This window comes from Nuphar pumila, chromosome 1 (genome assembly GCF_984573655.1).
Source record: "Nuphar pumila chromosome 1, dmNupPumi1.hap1.1, whole genome shotgun sequence".
Taxonomy (NCBI): domain Eukaryota; kingdom Viridiplantae; phylum Streptophyta; class Magnoliopsida; order Nymphaeales; family Nymphaeaceae; genus Nuphar; species Nuphar pumila.
In genome coordinates, this window is record NC_143249.1 from 139,403,608 (window position 1) to 139,430,086 (window position 26,479).

Genomic DNA, 26,479 nt, shown 5'->3' on the forward strand with positions numbered 1-26,479 from the left:
GTCCCAGAAATAGTCCTTGACTTGCACTAAGAATCAATCTCTCTCATTCTTGCCCCAATGCGCATGTAGTTGTCTGGTCACCAAATAGTTTACAATATTGGCAAACCAAAGCAACTGTAATGATCCTACTGCCATAATCTGCTCATTTGGAAAAGAATCGCTGATTGGTCTCTGATCCATTGTGGAATCCACAATCGTCCTGGAAAGATGGTTGACTACTACATTCTCGCTGCTCTTCTTGTTTTGAATCTCGAGATCAAACTCCTGTAGTGGCAAGACCCACCGAATGAGCCTAGGTTTGGTGTATTTCTTGCTCAACAGATATTTCAATGCTGCATGATCAGAATAGACAACCACCTTGGAGCTAAGTAAATAAGACCTAAACTTGTCCAATGCGAATACTACGGCGAGCAACTCTTTCTCTGTCGTAGTGTAATTCATTTGAGCATCAGAACGAGTCCTGCTCGCGTAGTAAATCATATAGGGTTTTCTATCAATCCTCTGTCCTAAAATGTCTCCTATGACATAATCGGATACATCACACATGATCTCAAATGGGCGCATCCAATCCGGAGACCTCAAAATCGGTGCAGTGGTCAAGGCATCTTTAAGTGTCTCAAATGCCTTCTTCTACTCATTAGAATCAAAGGGTTGCTCTTTGGCCAATAAAGCACGGTCTAGAGATTTTGCTAAAATCTTTAATAAACCGTTGCTAAAAGCCTGCATGCCCTAAGAAAGAACACACCTATCTCACAGTAGCAGGTGGGGTCAGTCGTGAGATCGACTCCACCTCAATCCCTCTCTTGGACACAATATGTCCGATCACAATCCCCTCCTGGACTATAAAGTGAATATTATTTCAACTGAGAACAAGATTTGTCTCCATACACCGTTTAAGCACTCTGGTCAACTTATGAAGACAATCATCAAAGGAAGAGCCATAAACTGAAAAATTGTCTATGAAAATCTCCATAACATCATCCACCATATCGGAGAAGATTGCTCATGCATCACTGAAATGTAGCCGGGGCATTGTAAAGCCTAAACGACATACGCCTAAAAGCAAATGTGCTTACATGTAAACACCATATTAGAATCCATCAAAGATGATTCAGCCACTTCGGGACCAATGGATGTGAGTTTAAAATATTGCATTCGATAACATACTTGCATTTCTCACTTTGTAAACATGTGCACATATATGTAAACAATATGATAAACTTTCATAACTTTGCATGCATAATATCAAATACAATTAAGCATCCACACATGTCATATTGTGCAAACTTGGATCTCTGTTAACCCATTTTTGGAAAACCCACCGAAAATCATAGGAACCGAATTACACTCTTCCAATTTTACTGTGAATACCCCTATGTCTCAGAAAAACAGTCCAAGAAATAGAACCGAAAAATTCACTGTAATAAAATTAGGAAAATTTCTGGACTAAACCCTGTTAAGGAAAAATACATGACAGATCCTTTCAACTGCAGAAATTTATCTCCGTTTGGGGAATTCACAAAACTCTTTTTACAGGATTATCTTATACATGTTAGCTTTTACCTAGATTTTTTCTAATTTATTTTGATCACAGAAAACCTATGTTCTGTTGCAATGGACGTTCGGTCTCAATACTGGTTCAAACTAAGTGAAACAAGATTCTAAATTCAAGCTCTTGATGTGTAGAACATTCTAGTATTTTTGTTTTAATTTATTGCCTTCGTTTTTATGGAGATATGGATTTTTTTTTGGAATAGGCCAGAATAAAAAATGAGGACAGGAAAGACAAGATTCAAACTTATGCAAGATCCATCAAGGAAGAACAAGATTCAACGTAAAAACCCATACAATCACGATTTTTGATACTCTGGACATTGTTATATCATCATATAATGCTTATTTGATCAGATTCATGTTAATTTTGTTAAAACAATAACATACATCATCCAAAAATAATCACAAAACCTTCAAGAAATATTTCAAATATGATTACATCTATGCAAGAATCATACAAAACCCTAAACAATCATGAAAATATGGATTCTTTATGCAATAACATGCTGTTTAATCATACTAAGCATGAAATAATCTATCCTACATGCTCAAATAAACTCTCTTTATCAAAAACATCAAAACCTTAAAAACGTTTTTGCCAAAACCTTTTTTGAAAATGATTTTTTGCATACAAGAACATGGATTCGTGCATATAATGATTTTTTAGAACTTATAAAACCTATATTTCATCAATAAAACCTAATATTAACCTATTAAAAATGCCACAACAAATAAGATCTAACAAATAACAAGAAAGAACCTTTCCCCAAATTTGCGAAAAGTCTAACTGTTACAGAAGCTACATAATTTTTTTCAGTAGGTGGTCATACTTGAATTTTTCACAGTTTGTAGAAAATTTTTTCAGCTTTCTAATGCCGCAAATCGTTCGTAAAAATTCATCGGTACGAAGGAGTTACGAACGTTTTGGTGCAGACCTACAATTTTCTGTTCCGACTGTCACATATCCATGCTCAGTCCATGAAAAGGGCTCAAAATTTTATTGATGCAAAATTTTGTTAGATTTCCAACGCAATAAACTGCTCATTAAAACTCCTCCGGATGAGGGAGATATGGGCGATTTACTGGTCGGGTGTCAGGCCAGAAATACATAATTATTGATTTTTTTTTTTCTGAAAATCGGGTAATACAAAACATGCATTTTTCTATGAAAACAATCATAGAAATCGTTCTAATTTTTACAGCACATCAGTTTGAACATAATCTACTAATCCAAATAAAAGTATATAGAAAAAATAACTAGGTAACATATGTATTTTGCAGTTTTTACGGTTTTATTTGCTGAGGAGTCAGTTTTGAGAGAAAATGATTTTTAGAGGGGTTTTCGAAAACCCCTTTCTATCACATGCATAATCAACCCTAAGCCAAACCCACGTGTGGGAGGCATGGTTTATGGTATGTACTTATGAAAAATTGAAGGAATTTATACCTAGGAATTTTGTTTTGCGTGTAGAGTATAGAACTCCCTATATTTTTGACAAAAAATCGGTCCTACGCTCGTAGATCGCTCTTCTAACATGAATCGGCCGTCCAACACGGACGACGGCTTCGCCCACGACGTCCTTACGCTCCTCACATAATCGTGGATACCTCCCTTGCTTAGCCAAGCGTGAGAACACCAAGGGTTTAGTGTGGGGAAAGGGGAAAAGAAAAAGGGAATTCTTGGAGAAGGGAAAGAAATTTAGAAAAAAACAAATAGAGGGCAAATAGGGGGTGTGGCGTGAACCCCTCTATTTTATACTATTAGGGTTGGATCAAGAGCTGGAGTTAATCCTAGCCCTTGATCTTAGATCTAGGTTAGTTTCCATAAACTTCTACTTTTTTTTTCTTCTTTCCTTTCTTTCATTCTTGGTAACCCCTTCTTCAAATTAGACTCTCTAGGGGGTGATGGCCCCCCCTTATGGACTCTCTTGGTCCAGATTATATAATTTAATTAATTCTTAAGTTCCATTCCACTAAATGAAATTCCTAATTAATTCAAACTAAATGCAAATTCAATTCTTTACAAATTTAAATGTGGAATTATATGAAATGTCATTAGACTTAAGTGTGAATAGATTTCACCCATAAATTTTTGAACTTTTATTTATTTAAATTATTCATTTTAATTATCCCTTAAAAGGTTAATTCGAATTCTTCAAAAATAACTTTTGAAAAATTCGAAACTCCATAGGGTTGATGAGACCCCTGGGCGTGCAGGAATATTTTCTTCATGCTTAAAATTTTTTTCTAAATCCTACTATGACGCCCCAAAATTCAGGACTTGTAACTTTTTATGAAAAGTTCGAAAGCTTTATAATCATTTATTTATCAGAGTTTTTAAATAGTAATTCAATGAAAAATAGTATTTGAAATAGCAAGTCAATGAACCTTGGGCACATTACAGTGCAAACTTTCTTTCGCAACATATTTGAAACCATTTAATAAAACAAATAGATTCTGGAATGCACTTTATAATAATTTAAGACTTGTACAAAGGACTTTTCTAGAAAGCCTTTATGCAAAATTTCCAATCTGTTCTCAAGAGCGAAACGTCAGGGCAAGAGTCTCATCTTGATTTCATCACGCCATCGTGCCATCGCAGTCCGTACAAACCTAATCATGACCTGTGCCCATAAAATGGGTCAGTTTCGCGAAAAACTGGTAGGTGCACAAGTGAGACAATATAGAACAAAATTAAGTACTTACATTTAATTCTTTTATGCTTAACAGTTTAAACAAATGGAAAACTACTACTAGCATCAACAATTAATCAGCGCAAGAGAAATGCTAAAACTAGCATTTAACAATTAATCAGTATAGGAGAAAAACTACAACTAGCATTAGCAATTTAATCACCACATAGAAATGCTACAACTAGCATTAACAGTTAATCAACGCACACGAAATGCTACAACTAGCATTAACAGTTAATCAACGCACACGAAATGCTACAACTGTTTAGTTTGACTTGACATGCTCAAGTCCTTTAAACTATTTGAATAACAATGTGCACTTTGCACGGTACGAGATAACCACAAATCTCTTATCAAATTTATCGCAATATTAGCATGCTGCGTATGTCTTGCGATACTGTTTAAAGATACTTGTTTCTCAACTGAAACCCTGCCCAAACTCATACCCATGCCCCTAATCGGGGTTATCCGAGTTGTGTCGGAAATGTAAAGAGAGTTAGCAAAAACACTACTCCCAAATACGTCGATTTGAGAGACGATGTTATTTCTCAAACAAAGAGGCTCTCAAACTTTACTTTGCAAAACCGTATATTTGGAAAACTGAGCTCACGAATATCAATCCTTTTATTAAGAATTTTAGCACTCACGCACAAACCCGCATCTTTTGAAAAAGAGCATAATTAGAGTATATTGAACCACATCTTATTTTGAACATGATTTATCTTTCAAATCGTGAGTACAACACTCTGCAACTTGAACGAGGCGAGATCGCCACAGATCTCTCATTCGTTTATCACAGTATCCGTATGTTGCACATACCTCGCGATACTGGTCTCGATAAACAAAGATAAGGGTTTTTCAAAAGAACCATCCTAGAACACAAGTTCGTGCCCCTCATCGGGGTCATTCGAGTTATATCGGATACACGAAACCGAAGTTATAAAGCATATCCCCCAAATACTCTGATTCAGGAGACTGGGTTGCAATCTTGCAACGACTTTCAAAACCTGCTTAACAAGGCCACGCATTTGGAAACACGGATTCACTTTAGCAATTCCTTTTTGAAACAAAAATGCATAAGTGCGACTCGTGTCGTTTTTAAACAAACGAGCGAAATAGGTTACGCTCCAGACTATACTTAAGCAAGTGCAAGTGCTAGTCAGCAAGGAAAAACACGGCTGTGCACAATGTAGTGTGACAACAGGATGCAAGAAATCCTTAAAGTGCGAAGATGCGCATTGAGCGCAAGAGTGTGTAACCTTGGTCAAATAGACTTATCCGGAATTAAAAACGTAAGCAAGGCTCGTTACTAGCCTTAATGAACAGGATACAGGTTTCTCAACAGAACCCCCCGCCAAGAAGTTCGTTCGAGCCCCAATTCGGGGTTACCCGAGATGTATCGGATGCACAAACTGAAATAGACAAGCACCCCCTTTCCAAATACATAGATTTGGGTAGTCTTTGATGTTTTAGCATAACTCTAAAAAATCTTCAAGTCTATTTTGCAGGACTGCTCACTCAAAAAGCCGGGATCCTTGCTAGGGATCCCTCTCCTTAGTCGAGGATGTATCGTTTAAGCCCCTGACTCATCTCTTATCGTAAGAGGAAGAGTAGTGAATGCCTGTGCATACTTCACGAAGATGCATCTAATAGTGCATGCGATGAGCGAAATCATGAGCGTCATGTGCAATGGCAAGGCAATAATGACACATTTGCAACAGCAGGAGCCTGGGCACAAAGCGCGACTACAAAGTAAAGACTGAAAGGTAATTGACAGAAAGCAATGCTTGATCTGCAAAACTACGTATCAAGCTAAATAAATGCGTAAAGCAAGAAAGCCTGTGCACTAAAGCGCGACGACGAGGTAAATGACATAATAGAAAGGACAAGGATCGCAAAACTGCGTCCTTGAGTTAAAAAGAAAACTTCTATAAATATGTCTATATATATTTAATTGCTTTAATTTTCATTTTTAAATGTTTTAGCTTAGTTCAGTTCATCCAAAGTCCATTGCGCGACTTTCCCCTACCTTGAGGGTTTCAGGGTTGTGCTTGCCTTCGTGCGTATGTAACGAAGGGTCGGGCCGCAAGGCGCAAGCGGGATCCGCCGTGCAAACTGCGAAAGTGCAAAGCATGAATATTCTAACATAGAAAGATGCGTCGACCCTCGCAAGGGGTCGACCTAAGGAAAAGAAAGAAGGGGGGCAAGGGGCGCAACCCCTGCTCGCCTGTCTGGCAGAAAAGGAAAAAGAGGAAGGAAGGGGGCTGCGCCCCTTCCTGTTTCTAACCGTCAACAAGGGGTGCAGTCCCTTCCCCAATGGTTGAAAAAACAGAGGAAGCAAGGAGGCGGAGGCAGGGAGCGAAGCTCTTGCCTGACATCAGTGAAGAGGGAGGCAGGGGGAGAAGCCCCTGCCTACGGAAAAATACAGGCGGCAGGGGCATCGCCCCTGCCGGTCTGCTGGAAAAGAAGGGTAGGGGCAAAAAGCCCCGGCTGACCGATTAGGTACAGGCAACAAAGGGCGTTGCCACTGCCGACCTGCCGAAAACCAAGAGGCAGGGGCCAAGGCCCCTGCCGACCTATAATATGCAAGCGGCAGGGGGCGTCTACCCTGCCGAGAAAAGACAGGCAGGGCCCCAGCCCCTGCCGACTTGCCAGATAACGACAGGCAGGGGCTTTAGCCCCTGCCGATCAAAAATTTCAGGCGACAAGTGTAACGACCACAATTTATACCCTTTGAAAATGCGAAATATTTTTTTTTTCAATGCGGAAACCTTCCCAGAAACTCGGGGTCCTCACAGTTCTAATTTCCATTGGATAGCCCAATCACTACAAACAAACTTGCAACCATCATCCATAACAACAAAAACAATTCCTTTATTTATGAATAAGAGAAAATTTCAGACACAAGGTTTTATTCGACTGAAAAAAAAGCAACTGAAAAAGCAAGAAGAACTGAAATAAAAGAAAGAGCCACTATGTCCCCTGCTGAAGCTGTCAAACCCAAGTATGACTCTCATCCATCCTCAGTAGTCAGTCCAACCTCACTGTTCACCATTTCCTGTGAAAAACCAACAAAGTAGGGTGTCAGAACCGAAATTCTGAGCACAACTACTTCTAAAGAAATCAGGTGAGACAAAGAACATGGATAAGATTTCATGTAATGATTTGAGTGAGTTCAGATACAAGATTTGCAGAATCTAAATAACCATTCATGCAACCAGTTACATATGCTAAGCAGAAAGAAACAATAATGATGAGCATATACAAGAATTAAGTAACAAGATTTTTCAGCATACTTTGTAGGAAGTAAATAACATACATCCACCATTCTACCATGAATTTGAGAACAATTCAATTATCATGATCTAGTGCATAGCAGGAAAATGCATGATTATGTGCAATGCATGATTCCTTTTTGTTATCTTTCATTTAAGTTCCATCTTTCCATATGCAAACCCTATTAAATGCACACAACTTTAAGTTCCTCTTTTTAATTATTGCTGCCCGCGGATACACCAAACGAGTACAATCTCCGAGGTCAAGTAGGTTCCTAGGGTAGCTTAACACACATTTTGTATTTTATTACTGGGTTCCAACTTAGCCCTCGACCGAATCACCTTCGGAACATTAGACCTCCACATCTAATGTCGGGGACATAAGGGACACCCCACGCCCACAAGTGCCACTTCCTTGGTACCAAACAAACTCACAGCTGTGACCAACACATTACTTCCGGGTAAAGTGGCGGACTCTCTCTAAAACCGTGGCCAGGAGAAAAAACCTCAATATCGGGTTCAGGGGACAATTTACAACATACAGAGTTTTTGTATCCTCACAGTCTCCCCAAGACCGGATCTCTAAGATTCTCATACTCCAGATGAGATATCCCAGAATGTATATTACACTGTTCTTATTATATTTGTATTAAAGTTAATTCTTTAAGTTTGCAACACCATATGCAAAACTAAAGTGAAAACCCGCATCCTCCCTTGCGGGGGGGGACCCTTATGGAACTCTAGCCTGTATAATCAACTAGAACAATGTACTAATGTGCCAAACCATCTTATGTGGTTTAAGTGATGCAGTTAAAAACATATGTGAAAGAAAGCCAAACCCACGACTTTCCAGGCCGGTGATGGTCCATTTAAGCCATCGATGCATCTCATAACAAAACCAAAATAGTGTTTTATTCATAACACTAGGCCAAAGTGCTAAAAGCATGTGCACTCATGCAAGCATAACCCAACCACACGCATGTACCATCCATGTGCAAGTGCTTTCATCCAATCCAATACACAAGTTTTTAAATAACACATGGAACTCTAGACAAAAGTATAATGTTTAGCTAGAGACGACAAAGCAAGTTATATTACATACAAAATTTCAGTTTTATGTGTCCATCCTCCCTAAACAGTATAAAATGAACACTATTATACACAGCTGAAAATCTCAGGTTATGTTTCAATGATCCCATGCCGCATCTTACAAATATGTGCTTAAGCCGCACTCAAGAACCGGCTTGAGATACTTTAAAGCAAATTCGTGATTCAAATAATAATCTGTTTAACCAAACCAGCTATATTCATGTGCTGCAAGAACAGAACAAAAAAAGAAATCTCCAGCATACGCAATAATTCCAGCTATTACCCATGAATGGATTTAGTGTTATGGATAACACTAACCATGACCACCATATTTAGCTTAATGCGCAACACGCATTCAAGCTGTTTACCTGCACAAATTCCACGTCAAAATAGCCCACATACACATGAGTTTTATTTTCTGGTTAGCACTGGAATAACCCACAGAAGGTGGGTACCTAACAAGTATTTGTTTTCTTTCAGTCAGCAATTAGATTAACCACTATACAGATTCCTCCAAACCAAACTATTCAGAACACCCTAAAGCTTAAATTTACCATAACATGTAGATTTTAAACTATCCGTCTTCAATCTTTATATAAAAATGAAAGTGAACATTTCTACTGAGCTTCAGCAGCATCACATAAGTAAGAAAATAAACCTTTTCATAAGGGAAACAACCTAACGTATCAATGTAACTGGGCTAGTACAAATATTTCCAGAAACCTGTAAATTCATCTATTATTCTTCATCTCACAGAAAATAGATTACAAAAGTTATATTTCACAAAACAAAACTTTAACTTAAATACACCGATCTCACTAATATCATGCATAAAATGACAGAAATCAACAATGCAGATCGATTATCATAAGGACTCTCAAACAAAACAAAAAAAGAGAAACCTTCATTCCCAATCCAATCGCTCAGGGTGATCAAAACAGGGAAAACCCCTGTTTCACGATTTCAGGGTATTTGTCCCCATCAGAAATCCGTAAGCCCTCTTAGGAAAAAAAATCCAACAACAAATACGTTAACCGAGGTCTTAAGCCCTTTAACATACATCAAACCCCTCCTTCTATCAGGAAAACTGAAAATCCCCAAATCGAAAACCCTTAACCGAAAAAAAAATTAGACCCCCAACAAATCAACTAGGGTTCCGAAATCCCCAAACTCTAAGGGTTAGGGATTTCCGACAGCATGAACCCCTCCTCTCAAATCACTACCCGAAATCGAACTTAGGTTCGATCCCTCACCCAAAATCCAAGAAGTACCGTACCTTTTTGAAGAATTTTCCGGCGATCGGAGACTGCAATCGCGTGGGTAGGGCCGACTGGTGTTGCTCCACTCACTGCCGTGACAGACGAAACCCCTGTTGGTTGCGGATGGCCGGAGCTTTGCCGGCGACAGGACCTTCCTCCGACGTGCGTACACTGACAGAGAGAGAGAGAGACAGGGGGAAGAGAGAGAGCCACTGAGTGAAGAGGGAAAACCCCCCTCTCCACTCCTCCTTTTATCGGCCCACCGAACCCCTTCTTCGCGAGATGCAGGGTTGGTTACGCCATGCGTACCCCCCCCTCCTGCTTCCGATTCTTGAAAACAAGAATCGTGCCCTAAGCACGATTCTGTTTTACGCCCCCCCTTTATAAATGAAATCGGATCTGGGTCCAAACCCGCGACCCACGACGCTGGGTCCATTTGAATAATGGACCCGGTTTGCCTACGAGTGACGGATCCTCATTTGGATCCGTTTGGATCCAACTGTGGGTCCGACCCTATATACTAAAATTTATTTATTTTTTTCTTATAAATACTATTAATTATTTATTTAAATATTATAAGTATAATTTTAATACCCCATTGTGGGTTATTTATGTATCCTTTTATGGATCCGGTAACGATAACGGATCTGAGGCCCAAATTGCATATTTTGTAATATTTCGTAATATAAACGAAATTTATTAGCGAAATTTTTTGGTTTTTACAAGCGTAGTGCTCGTATGCCGAGGATAGCATCATAGCCCACCATGTCCAATAAAATAAGATTGGCAGAAGGGTTTTGACCTGAAATTATGACTTTTACATTGGGTAGAAACTATGTCACAGGGATTCGGCTAGCAGGGTGCTGCACCCGCGTCGACGCGACTCGACGTGGGTGCGGGTACGACACCAGGTGCGATCAACCCGATCCTGGGTGCGTTGACCGCACCCAAGGTCATTTCGGTCAATTTTTTTTGGATTTAAAAAAAAAAAAAATTTCCCTATGAAATGGGCTGCGGAATTTAAAAAAAAAAATCTGATGACAGCTGCTTGCTGCTGCTCTTGTTTTATAAAGGGGCACTTATGTCCACAACATCTGACGAGCTTTGTTGGCATCCCATGCTATTCCTGCCTCCAAACAATTAATTCGCAGCGTTGGAAAACATACTGTTAACTTGGAAATGATGATACATCTTCCTCAAAAATTAAAACCAAAATTCAAGAGCTTTTTGAAGTCTTTATCCTTTAACCATCCAGATCCTTCTTCGTCAAGGATTTTCTCTCTCCATAATAAATGATAATGGTGGTGGTAGCCTTGGTGGCTATTAGTATTCACTTTTCTCCTGACGAGATGGGTGCTCTAGCCGTAGCCTTCTGTAGACCTCTCTTTTCCACATGTCAAATCCAATAAATTTCTTTTAGCTGTCATCTGTGTGCAACTGTATATAAAATGAAATTTGAAGAACCCTAGGCAGTGGCGTGGCAGTGGAGTCGTAGGCCTCGTGAAGACTCTCTCCAACAAACCACATCAAACCTTTCGCTTATATTTTTTTTCGTGAAGACCAGGGAGTTTCAGGCATGATTGAATCATGACAGTCAACAGAACGCAGCAGGCTGGGTCGATCAGATTGCCAATCCTTTCGGTTCATCAATTTTGTCCCGTTGTGCCAAAGTACACAACAAGCAGAACGTGGGTAACAAGTCTTCAAACAAACACACCAGCAAAAAAAAACTGGACCCCCGACCCGTGCCGGGGGAACCCCCGGACCCCCTTCTCTCTCTCTATATATATTTTACATTTTTGCCCCTGCCGCAACCTCGCACCCGGGTTTTTTGGAAGTGCCGAATCTCCGCACCCGCACCCGCACCCGCACCCGCACCCATGTGACATAGGGTAGAAAGGTATGAGCGATAAAGCTATCGCTCGATGGTGTGATTATCTCCAAAATATAATCCAATGTGATTGGTGTGATGCCAAGTAATTGAGCAAACCATGTAGATACAAACGAATGCGTAGCACCTATGTCAAACATAACCTTAACATCGAACTTTGCAATGACAATAGTACCTTCGATGACATTCGCATCCTCTTGCAACTCTTCTACAGAAGTCGCGTAGACACGTCCGATTGCTCTCCTCTGTCCCTGAGCCTGAGATTGCTGCTTGTGATGTTGCTGGGGCTTTTGGGGTCGCTGCTGTTGCTGTGTCTGCCCCCAAGGTGTGGTGATCGCTCCCTTTTAGGCCGACTTCTTAGGGTAGTCCTTGATGAAGTGCACCATCTTGCCACATCTTATGTAAGCTCCCGTTGCCCTGACACACTCCAGTATGAATCTTCTTGCAGTACGAACATACTACAACCATCTGCTGGGGTCGAGTACCCCCCCGCTGCACCCTGGCCTTCGTTGGCGGCGCTCTACTCGTTTTGACAGTAGGTCTAGGGGCTTTGTTTCCATTGCCCTTTGACCCGTTCGCCCTCTTTGACCGAGTCTTCCTAGAAGACTCCCAGTCATCCTGCAACACGAAAACCGTTGTTACTATCTATTTGGGGATTGTCCTTGGGTACTAAAAGGATCAAGTTTTTATTTTCTCACTTGAAGCACCATGGCCATCTCGATAGCCTGGTTGAGGTTCTGAGGACGACTAGTAAGCACACGGGTCCTCAGTCCGTCTCGCAATCCGTGGACGTACTTCTTTGCCCGTGCCTCGTCAGTAGTTTATGTGTGCGGACAATACTTCTCCAAGTGTCGGAATCGTGTGGTGTACTCCGCCACCTTTATGTAACCCTGCTGGAGATCCAAAAACTCTTGCATCTTGTGATTTTGAGCGAACTAGGAAAAGTAGGTGTCTAGAAACACCTCAGAAAACTCTTCCCAGATCAGTGCACATCGCTCCTCTTGTGTGTAGCACACCTCACAAGTAGTCTCCCACCAACTCTTGGCATCACCTTGGAGTTGGTAGGTAGCGAAGGAGACTTGCCTCTCAGCGAGAACCTCGAGGATCTCAAAGATCTTGCTGATGGCACAGACCCACTCCTCTGCTATGTTTGGGTCTTCATTCCCAGTAAAAGCTAGGGAACTCAGTTTTATGAAGCGCTTGTAAAACACTCCATGGGTTGCAGAGCTAGTCGCTCCATTGCCATCAGGGTGATGGCTGTTATTGCCATTGCCATTCTCTCCGTAATCAGCGAGGCCCTGACATCGGGTAGTAAGCGTAGCAAGGGCTTCCAAGAGGAAGTCCCTCTGGGCAGTCCAACCAAAAGGTTGTCGTGAAGACATCTACAACAAATTTTTTAAATAAAATTAACTTCTGAGTTTTGCATAAGCCCTTTATTTATTCTGACTACCCTACTAGGCTTTTAAGTTCTAATTTTGCACAATTCATAAATGACAAGCAATTTGCATACATTTTAATACCAATCATGAAATAAACACAAAAGTTAAAACATACTCACAACAATAGTGGTCGGTTGGACAAGTTTTGAGCCACACTTTCCCTCTGCTCTGATACTAAAATTGTAACACCTCAATTTTTAAGTTCCGAAAATCGTGGATTTTTTTTTTATACTTTTAAATACTTTTATAAAATTGCAGCTGAATAATCAAATTGGACTAAAACTTGGCGCGTTACTTCTCGTTTACATTCACATTCACATGTGCATTTGAACTTAGAAATTAGATATTCATGTATGAAATAAATGTTCATATGTCCAACATTAATAATAAAAGTCTAATTATCAAATCAAATCAAATATCAGAGTTTTTGAACAACTAAAATGCTCTTATTCCAGAACTTCGGAGGTTTGAGAAAGGTATGACTCGGTCTTCGTCGCAACCTCACGCCATCGCACGTGAACTCACTCACTTCCTGAAAAACATTAAAATTTCATAGGGTCATGAAACTTGTCTCAATAGAGTAGAGCTATACAAAACATGTAATCTAGAATTCATAAGCAAGAATTACTTTAGATTTTCATGCATTTAACAAATCAAATACGACAAAGTTTAACAGGTATTGCAAATATCTCAAGTGAACATGTAATTGCAAAAGTTAACATTTATCCATCATTCAAACTTAAACAAGTAAAAATTCATGAACAATAAAAAATGCATCTACTTACCAATGCAGAAGCCATTCATATACATGAACCAATTCTTATCTTTAATTATCTTTTCTTTCTTATATGATGCATATCATGCTTTTCTATTGCACACATACTTAGGTTCTTCTTCTTAGCCCCATGGGTACAAACACAAGCATATACATGGATCAGGGTCGTGGCGTAGGTGGCTTTGGCCTGACCAGACACCTTTTATCAGTACCGAATGAGGGAGACAAGTGCGAGAGAAGCTTCCAACACCACCATCCTGATGCATCAGACTTTCACTCATGAGTCTCTTTCCCCTACGCTGCAGTCTATTACAGAGGGTTTCCCCTATCTTCGTAGTTGGGAAGGAGCAACCTTCCGTGCTCAAAGACATATTCCCACGAGGCCATTTGTACCGCTTGCCCTCTCCTTGCAAGCCTTTACTTTACTGTTACAGGTTTCACTTGTTTAAATTAAATGTTTTACATGCAATACCATATTAGAATCCATTAAGGATGATTCGGCCACTTCGGGACCAATGGATGCGAGTTTAAAATATTGCATTTGATAACATACTTGTATTTCTCACTTTGCAAATATGTGCGCATATACATAAACAACATGATAAACTTTCATAACTTTGCATGCATAATATCAAATATAATTAAGCATCCACACATGTCATATTGTGCAAACTCGGATCTCTGTTAGCCCGTTTTTGGAGAACCTACCGAAAATCATAGGAACCGAATTACACTGCCAATTTTACTGTGAATACCTCGTCTCAGAAAAATAGTCCAAGAAACAGAACCGAAAAAAATCACTGTAATAAAATTAGAAAAATTCCGAGACTAAACCCTGTTAAGGAAAAATACATGACAAATCCTTTCATCTACAAAAATTTATCCCTATTTGGAGAATTTTTACGGGCCTATAGAGAAATCTTTTCACAAAACTCTTTTTACAGGATTATCTTATTCATGTTAGCTTTTACCCAAATTTTTCTTATTTTATTTTGATCAGTCTTGGTTGGGTCTTTAGAGCCATAAAAAACGTGGGTCGGAACAGTATGCAGTTTTGTAGACATGATAAAAAACTTGTGTTCTGTTGCAATGGACGTTCGGCCTTAATACTGGTCCAAATAAAGTGAAACAAGATTCTAAATTCAAGCCCTTGATGTGTAGAACACTCCAGTATTTTTGTTTTAATTTATTGGCTTCGTTTTTATGGAGATATCAATTTTTTTTGAAACATGTCAGGATAAAAAACGAGGACAGGAAAACCAAGATTCAAACTCATGCAAGATCCATCAAGCAAGAATAAGATTCAACGTAAAAACCCATACAATCACCATTTTTGATACTCTGGACATTGTTTTATCATCATATAATGCTTATTTGATCAGATTCATGTTAATTTTGTTAAAACAATAATTTACATCATCTAAGAATCACAAAACCTTCAAGAAATATTTCAAATATGATTACATCTATGCAAGAATCATACAAAACCCTAAATAATCATGAAAACATGAAGTCTTTATGCAATAACATGTTTAATAATGCTAAACATGAAATAATCCATTCTACATGCTCAATTCAACTCTCTTTATCAAAAACATCAAAACCCTAAAGACGTTTTTGCCAAAACCTTCTTTAAAACAATTTTTTGAATACAAGAACATGGATTCATGCATATAACAAATTTTCAGAACTTATAAAACCTATATTTCATCAATAAAACTTATATTTCATCAATAAAACCTAATATTAACCTATTAAACATGTTGGAACAAATATGATGTAACAAATAACAAGAAAAAACCTTTCACTAAATTTGCGAAAAGTCCAACTTTGTCCGATTGTTACAGAAGCTGCAAATTTTTTTTCAGTCGATGGTGAGTGCTGAAATTTTCACAATTTGTAAAAAATTTTGTCAGCTTTTCAATACCACAAACCGTTCGTAAAAATTCATTCGTATGAGGGAGTTACAAAAGTTTTGGTGCAGACCTACACTTTTCTGTTCCGACTGTCACAGATCCATGCTCATTCCATGAACATGGCTCAAAATTTAACAGTAGATGCAAAATTTTGTTAGCTGTCCAACACAACAAATCGCTCGTTAAAACTCTTCCGGACGAGGAAGATACGAGCGATTTATCGGTCGGGTGTCAGGCTGGAAATATGTAATTACCATTTTTTTTTGAGAAACCGGGTAATACAAAACATGTATTTTCCTATGAAAACCATGGAAATCGTTTCAAATTTTACAGCACATTAGTATGAACATAATCTACTAATCCAAATCCAAATATACAGAAAAATAATTGGGTAATATGCGTATTTTGTAGTTTTTACGGTTTTATTTTTTGAGGAATCAGTTTTGAGAGAAAACGATTTTTAGAGGGGTTTTCTTTTGAAAACCCCTTTATATGACATGCATAGTCAGCCCTAAGCCAAACCCACGTGCGAGAGGCATGGTTTAGGATATGTACTTATGAAAAATCGAAGGAATTTGTACCCACGAATTTCGTTTTACATGTAGAGTATAGAACTCCCTACCTTTTTGACGAAAAATCGGTCCTACGCTAGTAGATCGCTCATCTAACACGAATCAGCCATCCAACACGAATGACGGCCTCACCTACGACCTCCTTACGCTCCTCACGTGATCATGGATGCCTCCCTTGCTGAGCCAAGGGTGAAAACACTAAGGGTTTGGTGTGGGGAAAGGGGAGAAAAGAAGGGATTTCTTGGAAAAGGGAAAGAAAATTTAGAAAAAAAATAAAAAGAGGGCAAGTTGGGGGTGGCGTGAACCCCTCCTCTATTATAATATTAGGGTTGAAGTTAATTCTAGCCCTTGATCTTAGATCTAGGTAAGTTTTCATAAACTTGTACTTTTTTTTTCTTTTCTTTCCTTCTTGGTCCAACCCCTTCTTCAAATTGGACTCTCTAGGGGGTGACGCCTCCCCTTATGGAGTCTTGTTTTGGAAAACAAGGCAAGATCAAATCTTGCCATAAAATTTGGTAAGTTTTATTTTAACTCTTGCATTTCAAGTTTTTTTTATTTTTTATTTTAAAGTTTAGGTAGGAGTGCCACATAGGATGTGACCTATGGACTCCTACCAGATTATATAATTTAATTAATTTTTAAGTTCCATTCCACTAAATGAAATTCTTAATTAATTCAAACTAAATGCAAATTCAATTCTTTACAAATTCAAATGTGGAATTATATGAAATGTCATTAGACTTAAGTGTGAATAGATTTCACCCATAAATTTTTGAACTTCTATTTATTTAAATTATTCATTTTAAATATCCCTTAAAAGGTTAATTCAAATTCTTCAGAAATAATTTCTGAAAAATTCGAAACTCTATAGGGTCGATGAGACCCTTGGGCGTGCATGAGTATTTTCTTCATGCTTAGAATTTTTTTCTAAGTCCTACAAACCCTATAACACAGTGCCTACCAAAATTTAAAAATTTTAATTTACCATTCAATAAAGAAAAGTGGGAAAATTCAAGAAAATTCTTCGAAAAATTGCGGGCATTACAAAAGGAGTTGGCCAATAGGAGGTTTCAACTTAGATGGATTGAACCTCTAATATTCAAGACAAGATTGGATCCAATATTCGGATCCATAGCTGAAACAAAATATAAAACTACCTTTTTACCCCTTACATCCTCTAGTGCCACAAATAAATCCCTAACAAGCACTAGAACTATCTAGATCTATAGAATCCGACACCCTAAAAAAAACAAAAAACAAAAAAATACAAATGGGTAATTCCAATAGACAAAAATGAAACCACATAACAATATTAATTTTTTGAGATAGATGAACAAAAATTCCAAAAAATTAAATCATGCAAAATAACCAAAATGCCCTTGGACCCCTTTTAGATCCAAATGGATTGTTTTGGCTTAGGGAGTCATGGGTATGCCTTCTAAATTGGGTCCCGCTCCTCGCGTACACCCGGATTGGTCCGGATGCATTGCATTATCCCCTTCTGGGTCGAAAGGCTTCGTCCTCGGAGCCTGATTCTTCTCTAGTGGATCTCCATAACACCTGCACAAAAGTACTTCAATAAATATTTTGCACTTCATAATTTGAAAAGAAATAAAAAAATAAGGCTGATATATGCTTAGAAAATTTAAATGGCCAAGATGGGGAATTACCTGAGTTCTCCAATGTAAAGCTTCACAAAATTCAAAATTCACCTGTTCTACTTCTTCTAACATATTTGAAAATTGCAACCGGTTGTCTTTAGGCAAAAATGTATCTAAAACAGAATACTTAACAAATTTTCCTTCAAGCAAAGCAATCACAATTTCAGAAAATTTTTGAATATCATGTAAAATTTTTATGTGTAGCATTTCACAGAAAAGATAAAATTTCATGCTAAGTTCACTAAAGGATGCAATTTTCTTTTCAAAACTAGAATTGAAACACATTCTAAGGATCAATAATTCAAAGGAACTATATGCATTTTGACTAGTTTCAAATGAAATGCTCAATGCATGTCCTAGAGCAACTAAGTCCTGATGAAATCAAAATTTTTTGGGGACTTTCACATGCAAAATATCTAATGTTTTCAACTCACATTTAGCAATAAAATGGATATTTGTACGCTTTAAAGGCTCAATATGAGAAATTTATTTCTTAACTCCTAAATGCTCGACAAAATGATTTTCTTGTTGATCCTCACTACCCTCACAATCATAAAAAATAGATGGATCCTCAACTTCGCGTATAGGTTTCTTGCGAACCTCATCAACTAATAGTACCTCTTCAAAAATAGGTACGGATTCTTCTTAGACTTTCTCATCAACATCATCGAATATCAGATTGTCAAAAATGAAATGGTAAGGTTCCTCACGAGAATCTAAATAAAAAATCAAAGAAATTTGGTCAAACTCTTCAACTTCTATTCATCGAAGATGAGTTCACCAATGATCTCACACATAGGTTCCTCGTGAACCTTATCAATCACAAGGGCATCCCCAAATACAGGCCGGGATTCTTCTTCGATCTCCTCATTGAATTGGGGATCTACATCGAGATCAACACCAAATTCGACTCCTTTGCCATCTTCGATCTCATTGAAGATCGTATCTATGTGAGACTCATGGTTCGTTTCTTCATACTCTACTTCTATGACATCTTTAATTCTCTCATCAAATTAAGGTTCTTTTTCGAACTCATTTCTCGCTCTAAAACCACCTCCTAACCTAACCCTCGATGTAGCAAACTCATATATGGATGGGTTGGGTTGGGTTGGGTTGGGAAATGGATGATGAAGACACACGAGTACACAGACTCGTAGTTCTATGTAAAGAATTCACATGGCTCAACACCAGATACCTCAGGCACAACTCCCTAAGGTAGCTATGGTGCAGGAACTGAGTTCTAAGATTCCGTCCCATGTGTTTCCAATGAACAATAGGTTTCTTACCCTAACGAACACGGGTTTGCTTAAGCTCTCCACCAAGTAGCAGCTTGACCTTTCAACCTAAGGGCAACTAATCCTACCTTCTTGTATTCAGGAACTTCCTTTAACACCAGGGCATTCTTGACTTCTCCCAACCAATCTAAGAAGTCTTCAGGATCAGATGAAGCATTAAATTTGGGGATTTCAAATTGTATCACGACTTCCCAGTTGGTTCTCCTAAACATGTCATGTGTTCTACTCGAATGGGTTCGAGTAGGTTTTTCGTACTCCTTGTTAGAATCATACTGACTCACTTTTTGTCTCAACCTATGAACTCTCCCAGTCAATCCCTCGACTTGACGCCGCAAGTCCCTATTTTCATACCTAAGGTCTCGCACCTCATTCTCGAAAGCATGCTCAACTCGACCACGACCTCCCATTCGCCCAACCATGGCCAATGCACCCAAGGACAGACTAGGATCAGAAAAGATCCTAAACTAGCTTTGATACCAACAATAGTGGAGACCGATCATGAGTCGGTTCGCGACCAAGACACCGGACCTACTATTTTATTGCAGAAGCTTTCAAATTGAGATTTCAGAAATACGACAGGGATTGTCACTACTGAAACTTGACAATGTAGATCACAAAATTTGGGAAAACATAGAATTAAGAAAATGTAGATGACAAAATGATCTTTTCAGCGCACCAAAAACCAGAATTTTTGGATGTCGGGGTTCGGACATACACAACAATTATCAGACCTAACTGTCAGGCCAATAAGACAGTCTCTCAGGAAACTGCCTGTTCTGTTCGGGTCCGTTTTTAGAGATTGTAAGAATAGCATCTGCCGATAGACAAAACACAAAATTTCAAGATATATTCATTATCTTTCTAACGAATCCGAGAACACAATTTTTTGATACCGGGGTGACGAGATATAGCTCAAACAAGACTGACTGATAAACTAGAACACTGGCGTGGGAATGACAAAGCTCTCTGTTCGGGTCCATTTTCAGAGACTAGGAATATAATCTCCTGACGAACAAAACACGAAAGTTGAAAAATTTGTCAACTTTCCAACGAATCCAAGCACGCACAGATCCGATTCAAAACAGGAGATATATACCCAAAATACTGTGATTAGGTCAAACAGACCAGAATTCCAAAAAAAATCAAATAGCGAGAATAGACACACCAAATTATGGTCCGATTTCATCTTTAGGTGTCTAAACTGCATTCAAACACATTTCCAAATGTTCTACAATGTCAATATCTCTTCTTAACCGAACTCCGGTTAGATCAAAATACAAGCAACACACGAGATATTCACCTAACACAAGATAGTGTGAAAACAATTTCTCAAAACCGAAATCTTTCAAAATGCAGCAAGTTTCAAATATGATAAACACAAAATCAGAACTCAATCAAGAACTATCACAATGAAATATCAAATCCAAGATTCAACGACATTCACACAAGTTCAACAAAATAATTAAGTTTCTAGTCAAACCGAAATAGATGAATGTCGGTTGACTCAAACACCACGAATCGTCGGTTCAATGGACACCAAAGATGAAGATGCAGTCCATGACTGCCACAAAATGTCACAAACGACTCCAAGGTCTACAAACAACAATAATGGTTCCACGAACAAGGTTCACACACACAAGGCTCACACGAACAAGGATCACACAAACATGGTTCACTCGAATAAGCTTGAAACAAGATCCGTTTCCAAGCTTCAAGGACTCTAATGACAGCAACGATCACACGGTTCAACAATTTCTCCAAGTGCAACAAGGTTTCATGATGCAACAAAAAGGATTCTCAAACAACAACAACAACACTCTTGACCACCTTCACACGGCTAGGGTTCCACCAAGGAAAATCACCTATTTTTTCTCTACTTTTCCAGAATTTTTTTCAAAGATGCAAAAACGACGCCTCTGCAATTTTCTGGAGCTCTTTTAAAAAGGGAACAAAGTGGTTGCGGCTACCATTGGTCCCTTGGGAGGCTACCTCCCAAGAGGCCAATAAAAGACCATCTTTTGAATTTTTTGTCTTACTCTCCTCTTGGCTGGCCAATGGAGAGCCACGAGAGAGAAGAAAGCCCCATATGGTGGCACTTTTAGAAGAACCAATGGGTTTGAGATGAGGTGGTTGGCCCTTGATTAGACCCTAAAGTGACCATCTCACACTTTGGCCAATGGCACCCTAAAAGAGTTGGCCAATAGGAGGGCTTCGATCTAGATGGATTAGACCTCTAATATTCAAGACAAAATTGGATCCAATGATCGGATCCATGGCTAAAACAACATATAAAATTATTTTTTTACCCCTTACACCCTCTAGTGCCACAAATAGATCCTAACGGGCACTAGAACTATCCAGATTTGTAGAATCCGGCACCCTAAAAAAATTAAAAAACAAAAAGTTACAAACGGATGATTCCAAAAGACAAAAATCGAACCACATAACAATATTAATTTTCTGAGATGGATGAACAAAAATCTCAGAAAATTAAATCATGCAAAATTATCAAAATGCCCTTGGACCCCTTTTTAGATCCAAATGGATTGTTTTGGCTTAGGGGGTCGCGGGGATGCCTTTCGGATCGGGTCCCACTCCTCACATACACCCGGATTGGTCTAGATGTGCTGCATCACTAGGTGTAATGATAGGATCAATGAGTTGAATGAAGGTACAAACTTAGGGGACACCAACTCTGTAAGCACAAACCAAGTTCAAAGGGAAATGACATTGGTGGTTTGAGTCAAACCCATTCAAAACTGAATTGGTTTGTCCATATCAAGTTCCTCCTACAATAGGGTTGAGGTGAAGAGAGGCGGGCTTATGGTTTAACACACATCCTTCTCCGTTTGAGATGAGATGTAGCTAGAAGGACATTCAGTTAGCATCCAGGGGCACCACCGATCAGGGATGGCAGCCGACAACCAGACCACTGGTTTCAGGCTGGTGGTTGCCACCAATCCCTCCTGAGTGGCAGCTGCAAAAGGAGAGAGAGAAGGATGATGTGGCAGCCATTAATTATTGCTGGAGATCCAACCGGGCATAGGAGCTACTACTAGTATGAGAAAGACTGCCCAGTTCCAATTTCTCTTTCTCTGCTAGATTTTCTTGAAGATGGTGAAATTGGATGGTTGGTCTTAATATAATCCATTGACTATTTGAGGTTATCTCTTCATCATTCGGACAATGCTCCAGTTTGCCTATATCAGTGGCATTTCGCTGGTGTCTGCCACCCTCTTGGAAATGTCCTCTATTTACTGTTCTTCTATGGAAAAGGGTGGACAGTGGTTATTATCAGAAATTTGTAATCACGGTGATGTCAAAACCCTCTGCTGCCCTGTGGGTCCTGTATCTGGCAGATAACCCACCCATGCTAGGTTGGCACCAGCAAAAAGTTCACCTTGCTATATGCATCTGTGCTTGGGGCTTGAGATTAGGGTTTTAGCAGTGCTTTTAGCATCACTTCCCAGGTTGTACGCCAACCACCCTGTATCTGAGGCTATGTTTTGATTATCTTTCTAAGGTTATGACCATAAAAATTTAGGAAACATTGCGTCAGAAATTCTTAAGCCAATCGACTTCTTCATATTGATCTTCAAGCGATCAATTTACACAAGAGCTTTGTCAGGACCACTCCTCCAACTACGCAACATCAAGATGCATCAAAAGGATGATTCCTTGCTCTAATACCAAATTAATGCAAGGAATTCAAGAAAGTCATTGATGAAACCCTCAGATTAGGCACCCATAGGATACTATAAACTAAAATTATCTAGGAAAGCAAGAAATAGCTGAAATTAACTAGAAATTAACCAAGAAAATAGGAGAACTGAAAAATTAAAGAACCTGAAAATTATCACATGATCTTAACTCTCATAATTGTTCTCTCTTCTATTTATAGATAAGGGTTTCTAATCCTACTAGATTCTAACTTCCTATTTTGATAAGCATTTAATCAGAAACGTTGTAGTTTTAATAATTCATATTTTAATAAGCATTTAATCAAAAACATTCTAGTTTTAATAAACTCCTAAATCAAGATACGGATTAAGTACATAGATCCAATATTCATTACAAAAATGAAGACCCAAATGAAAAGAATCCAAATTGTAAATGGATCCAGTTGATCCCTTGGATTAAGATAGTGTCATGTTCCCGCTCTGGATCAGTTTCTTGTCAATAAATTTTCCTTGACAGATACCATTGAGCAGCTGTTATATGACAACCGAAAAAAACAAACAGAAAAATGGAAGTGTACTATTAGGTCTGAGATCACCTAATTGTGGGCACAGGTCTAAATCCGATTTAATATCTCCTTGACCCAGTGACTGTGGATGTATTATAAGAAAGTGAATGATTAGTTCTGTATCTGTACTGCATCTATCTGAGAAATCATTTCCCCCAGCACCATGTTGATGCCAAAATTATTTTCTGAATCTCCAGAAAGAACAATTCATATAGTGGTCCTGAAGAACATAGAGCTTTGCACATATAATGAAAAAGTATGATATATTCTGGAAATTTGATCCCTAGCATTCCTTGAAGTTTCTTTGTCCCATAATAAGTTTTGTTGTTGCTTGAGACAGGCCTTAGTCAAAAAAAGCATTTCATGTGTCAGATTTTGAGGTGAAAGCTGAGAAGATGGATGTAACAATTAGACTGAAGTGAACAGATTTCATTTCTTAATGTGTGCATGTTGTTAGTCATCTGGCTAAACATTTACACAAAATAGAGGACTGTATTTTCTAGTTCATTCCAGAAGACATTCCATTTATTTTTTAGCCAAGCTGGATACATTATTTAGATAGAGTGCATGTGTAATTAGAACTGAGAAACACTTCTTCAGCTTCCTATTTCATATTGTGATCCATCTATCTGAAAATCTGTGCTTTTTTATGAATAATTTTCTTAGTCTTTTGTTTTTGCATGTGAAACATATTTACTTGGTTTAGTTTGTTGTTTGCAGTCTGCATGCCAAGCTGCAGTAAGTCATTGTAAATCAAAGGGGGAAAAAATTTCGAAGTTAGCTTTGCAATACAGTCTCAAGAACAAAGATGTTTCTACAGTGCTTGTAGGCATGAACTCCGTCAATCAGGTTCCGTGTTCATTACTCATCTTTTGTGCTTATATTAACCTTTTTTGGACTGTAAATAGACGATCCAATTTCGAAGTTTTGATAGAATTTATAAGCATTTCTAGCTATTTATCTTGTGATTGTCCTTGTTTTTATTATATTTAATTTTCAAGGAAAGTCTGCTTGTCATTATCCCTAAATAAGTGCACTACTCGTGTTTTAAATTTCTTTCACCATGGCTTGTGTTTCACATTTCTTTTGCTTTTATGAGTTCCTTCTTGCATACTTAAGGTTCTGTTTGGGAGCCGGTGTTGGAGAGGAGATGAGTGTTGATGGGAGTGGAGAAGAAAATGAGAGATGAGGCTGGAGTTGTCAACTACATGATCACAAGGATGTAATTGAAAATGACATCACCCATTCTCCACTCTCAACACCATTCTCATCTCTCAAAAAAGGGTTCTCAAACACTTGTTATGTAGGTGATATTAATTAAACCCTCATTAAATACCATCTCCCCTCTCATCTCTTCCTCCCAAACAGAGCCTAAATGAGATCATTTTAGCTTGGACACGTTTCTGATTTTATGACAAGGAAACTGCAGGGTTGATTTTAGACTGTGCTCTTGGTCACTGTCATTAGTTTTAGATACCTCTTCATCTTTGTAACATAAACAGAATTCTTAGGTTAATAGGAGATGAACTATCCTAATTTGCAATTTGTGCAATTTGTTACATTTCAGAATGCAATTAATAGTCATTGGTTCTTATGCTCCAGGGGTGTCGACCTAGTACAGCAATGCAAGCTTGGATTTTCATGTCTTATGAACTCGTCTTTTGCAATTTGAACGTATGTATCAAACTGAAACGCTAGCAACGTTGTCTAACTTGCAAATTTTGCAGGTTCGGGATAATGTTGCTGCGGCTACTGAGATTGCAACTGGTGGAGAAGCAGATGGGCAGCTGTTGCAGGAAGTACAGGCCATTCTAAAGCCAATGAAAAACCAGTCATGGCCCAGCGGCATCCAACAAAGCTAGCTATTTGGCCCTCCATATTTTCTATTCAGAGCCATCTTTGTTTTAGTACGAAGGCACATACCGCCTGCACCCTCTTTGTTTCTACAGTGACGTATTTTTTTTTTTTTTACGAAGGACCATTTATTACTTCTCCGTATATAATTTTCTAAAGTTTTCGGGCAAGAAAATTCAGTTTAGGTAGCTTATAAAAGCCTCCAGGAATGAATAGAGTTAATAACAAAAGGTGTGCTTTGGCATTTAGGGAAAGTCCAATACTGCATTCTCCACCGGATTAAAAATTAAAAAAAAAGAAAAACTCTCCAAACCTGGCTGTTTGATAGGCTCGGCCATTTGTGATTTGTCCAAGTTAGTATGGACCTGGTTTGTGTGCAAGTGTTGCTGTCCATGACCCAGAGAGATTTGGAGAGCCTTTGTCAAAATGATGATCAGTTCTCACAATTTTTTATCAATCGGGATGGGTAATTTGATCCGATTCTTTAAAAACCCTACAATTTTTTATACTCTCGATGTTCAAAATCACAAATATCTGACATTATCAAGACTTTTTTACATTTCACAATTGCGAATTTAGGCTTTTTTTGCGATAAAATTGTTGTACTATCCGTTGGCTATGTGCAACACCTACTTCAATACAAAATCACAAGTTTTTTTTAGGTGAATTCACATAAATTTATTTACAAAATTTAGTGAAATTGAAACCACCAAAATCACAAATATTATACTCTTTCACATATAATAAAATATTTTGCATAAATATATTTGCGAAACACCTTGTACCGTTTCTCACATGCTTCTCGAAATCACATAAATTTGAAACACTTGTCACTAATTTTGCAAATAGCTTTTTTTTTTGTATATATTGTACGCTTTCACATAAAGTTATTTTTGAATATTCAAATATCACAAATATCATACTTAAATATTTGTGAAATTATGATAAATATGTAATTTC

The 26,479-nt window shown here is 38.4% G+C and overlaps 1 protein-coding gene across 1 annotated transcript in view; it reads left to right on the forward strand.

Annotated features, from left to right (window-relative positions):
- The window catches only part of LOC149849181 (NAD(P)-linked oxidoreductase superfamily protein), a 63,555-nt gene extending 37,852 nt beyond the window's left edge, over nucleotides 1-25,703 (forward strand). The window contains exons 4-5 of the mRNA XM_089998871.1: nucleotides 24,386-24,514; nucleotides 25,393-25,703. Coding sequence (XP_089854997.1) covers nucleotides 24,386-24,514; nucleotides 25,393-25,527 — 264 coding nt within the window. The 3' untranslated portion in view covers nucleotides 25,528-25,703. The remainder of the gene's footprint in view (nucleotides 1-24,385; nucleotides 24,515-25,392) is intronic.
- Nucleotides 25,704-26,479: the final 776 nt, after the last annotated feature.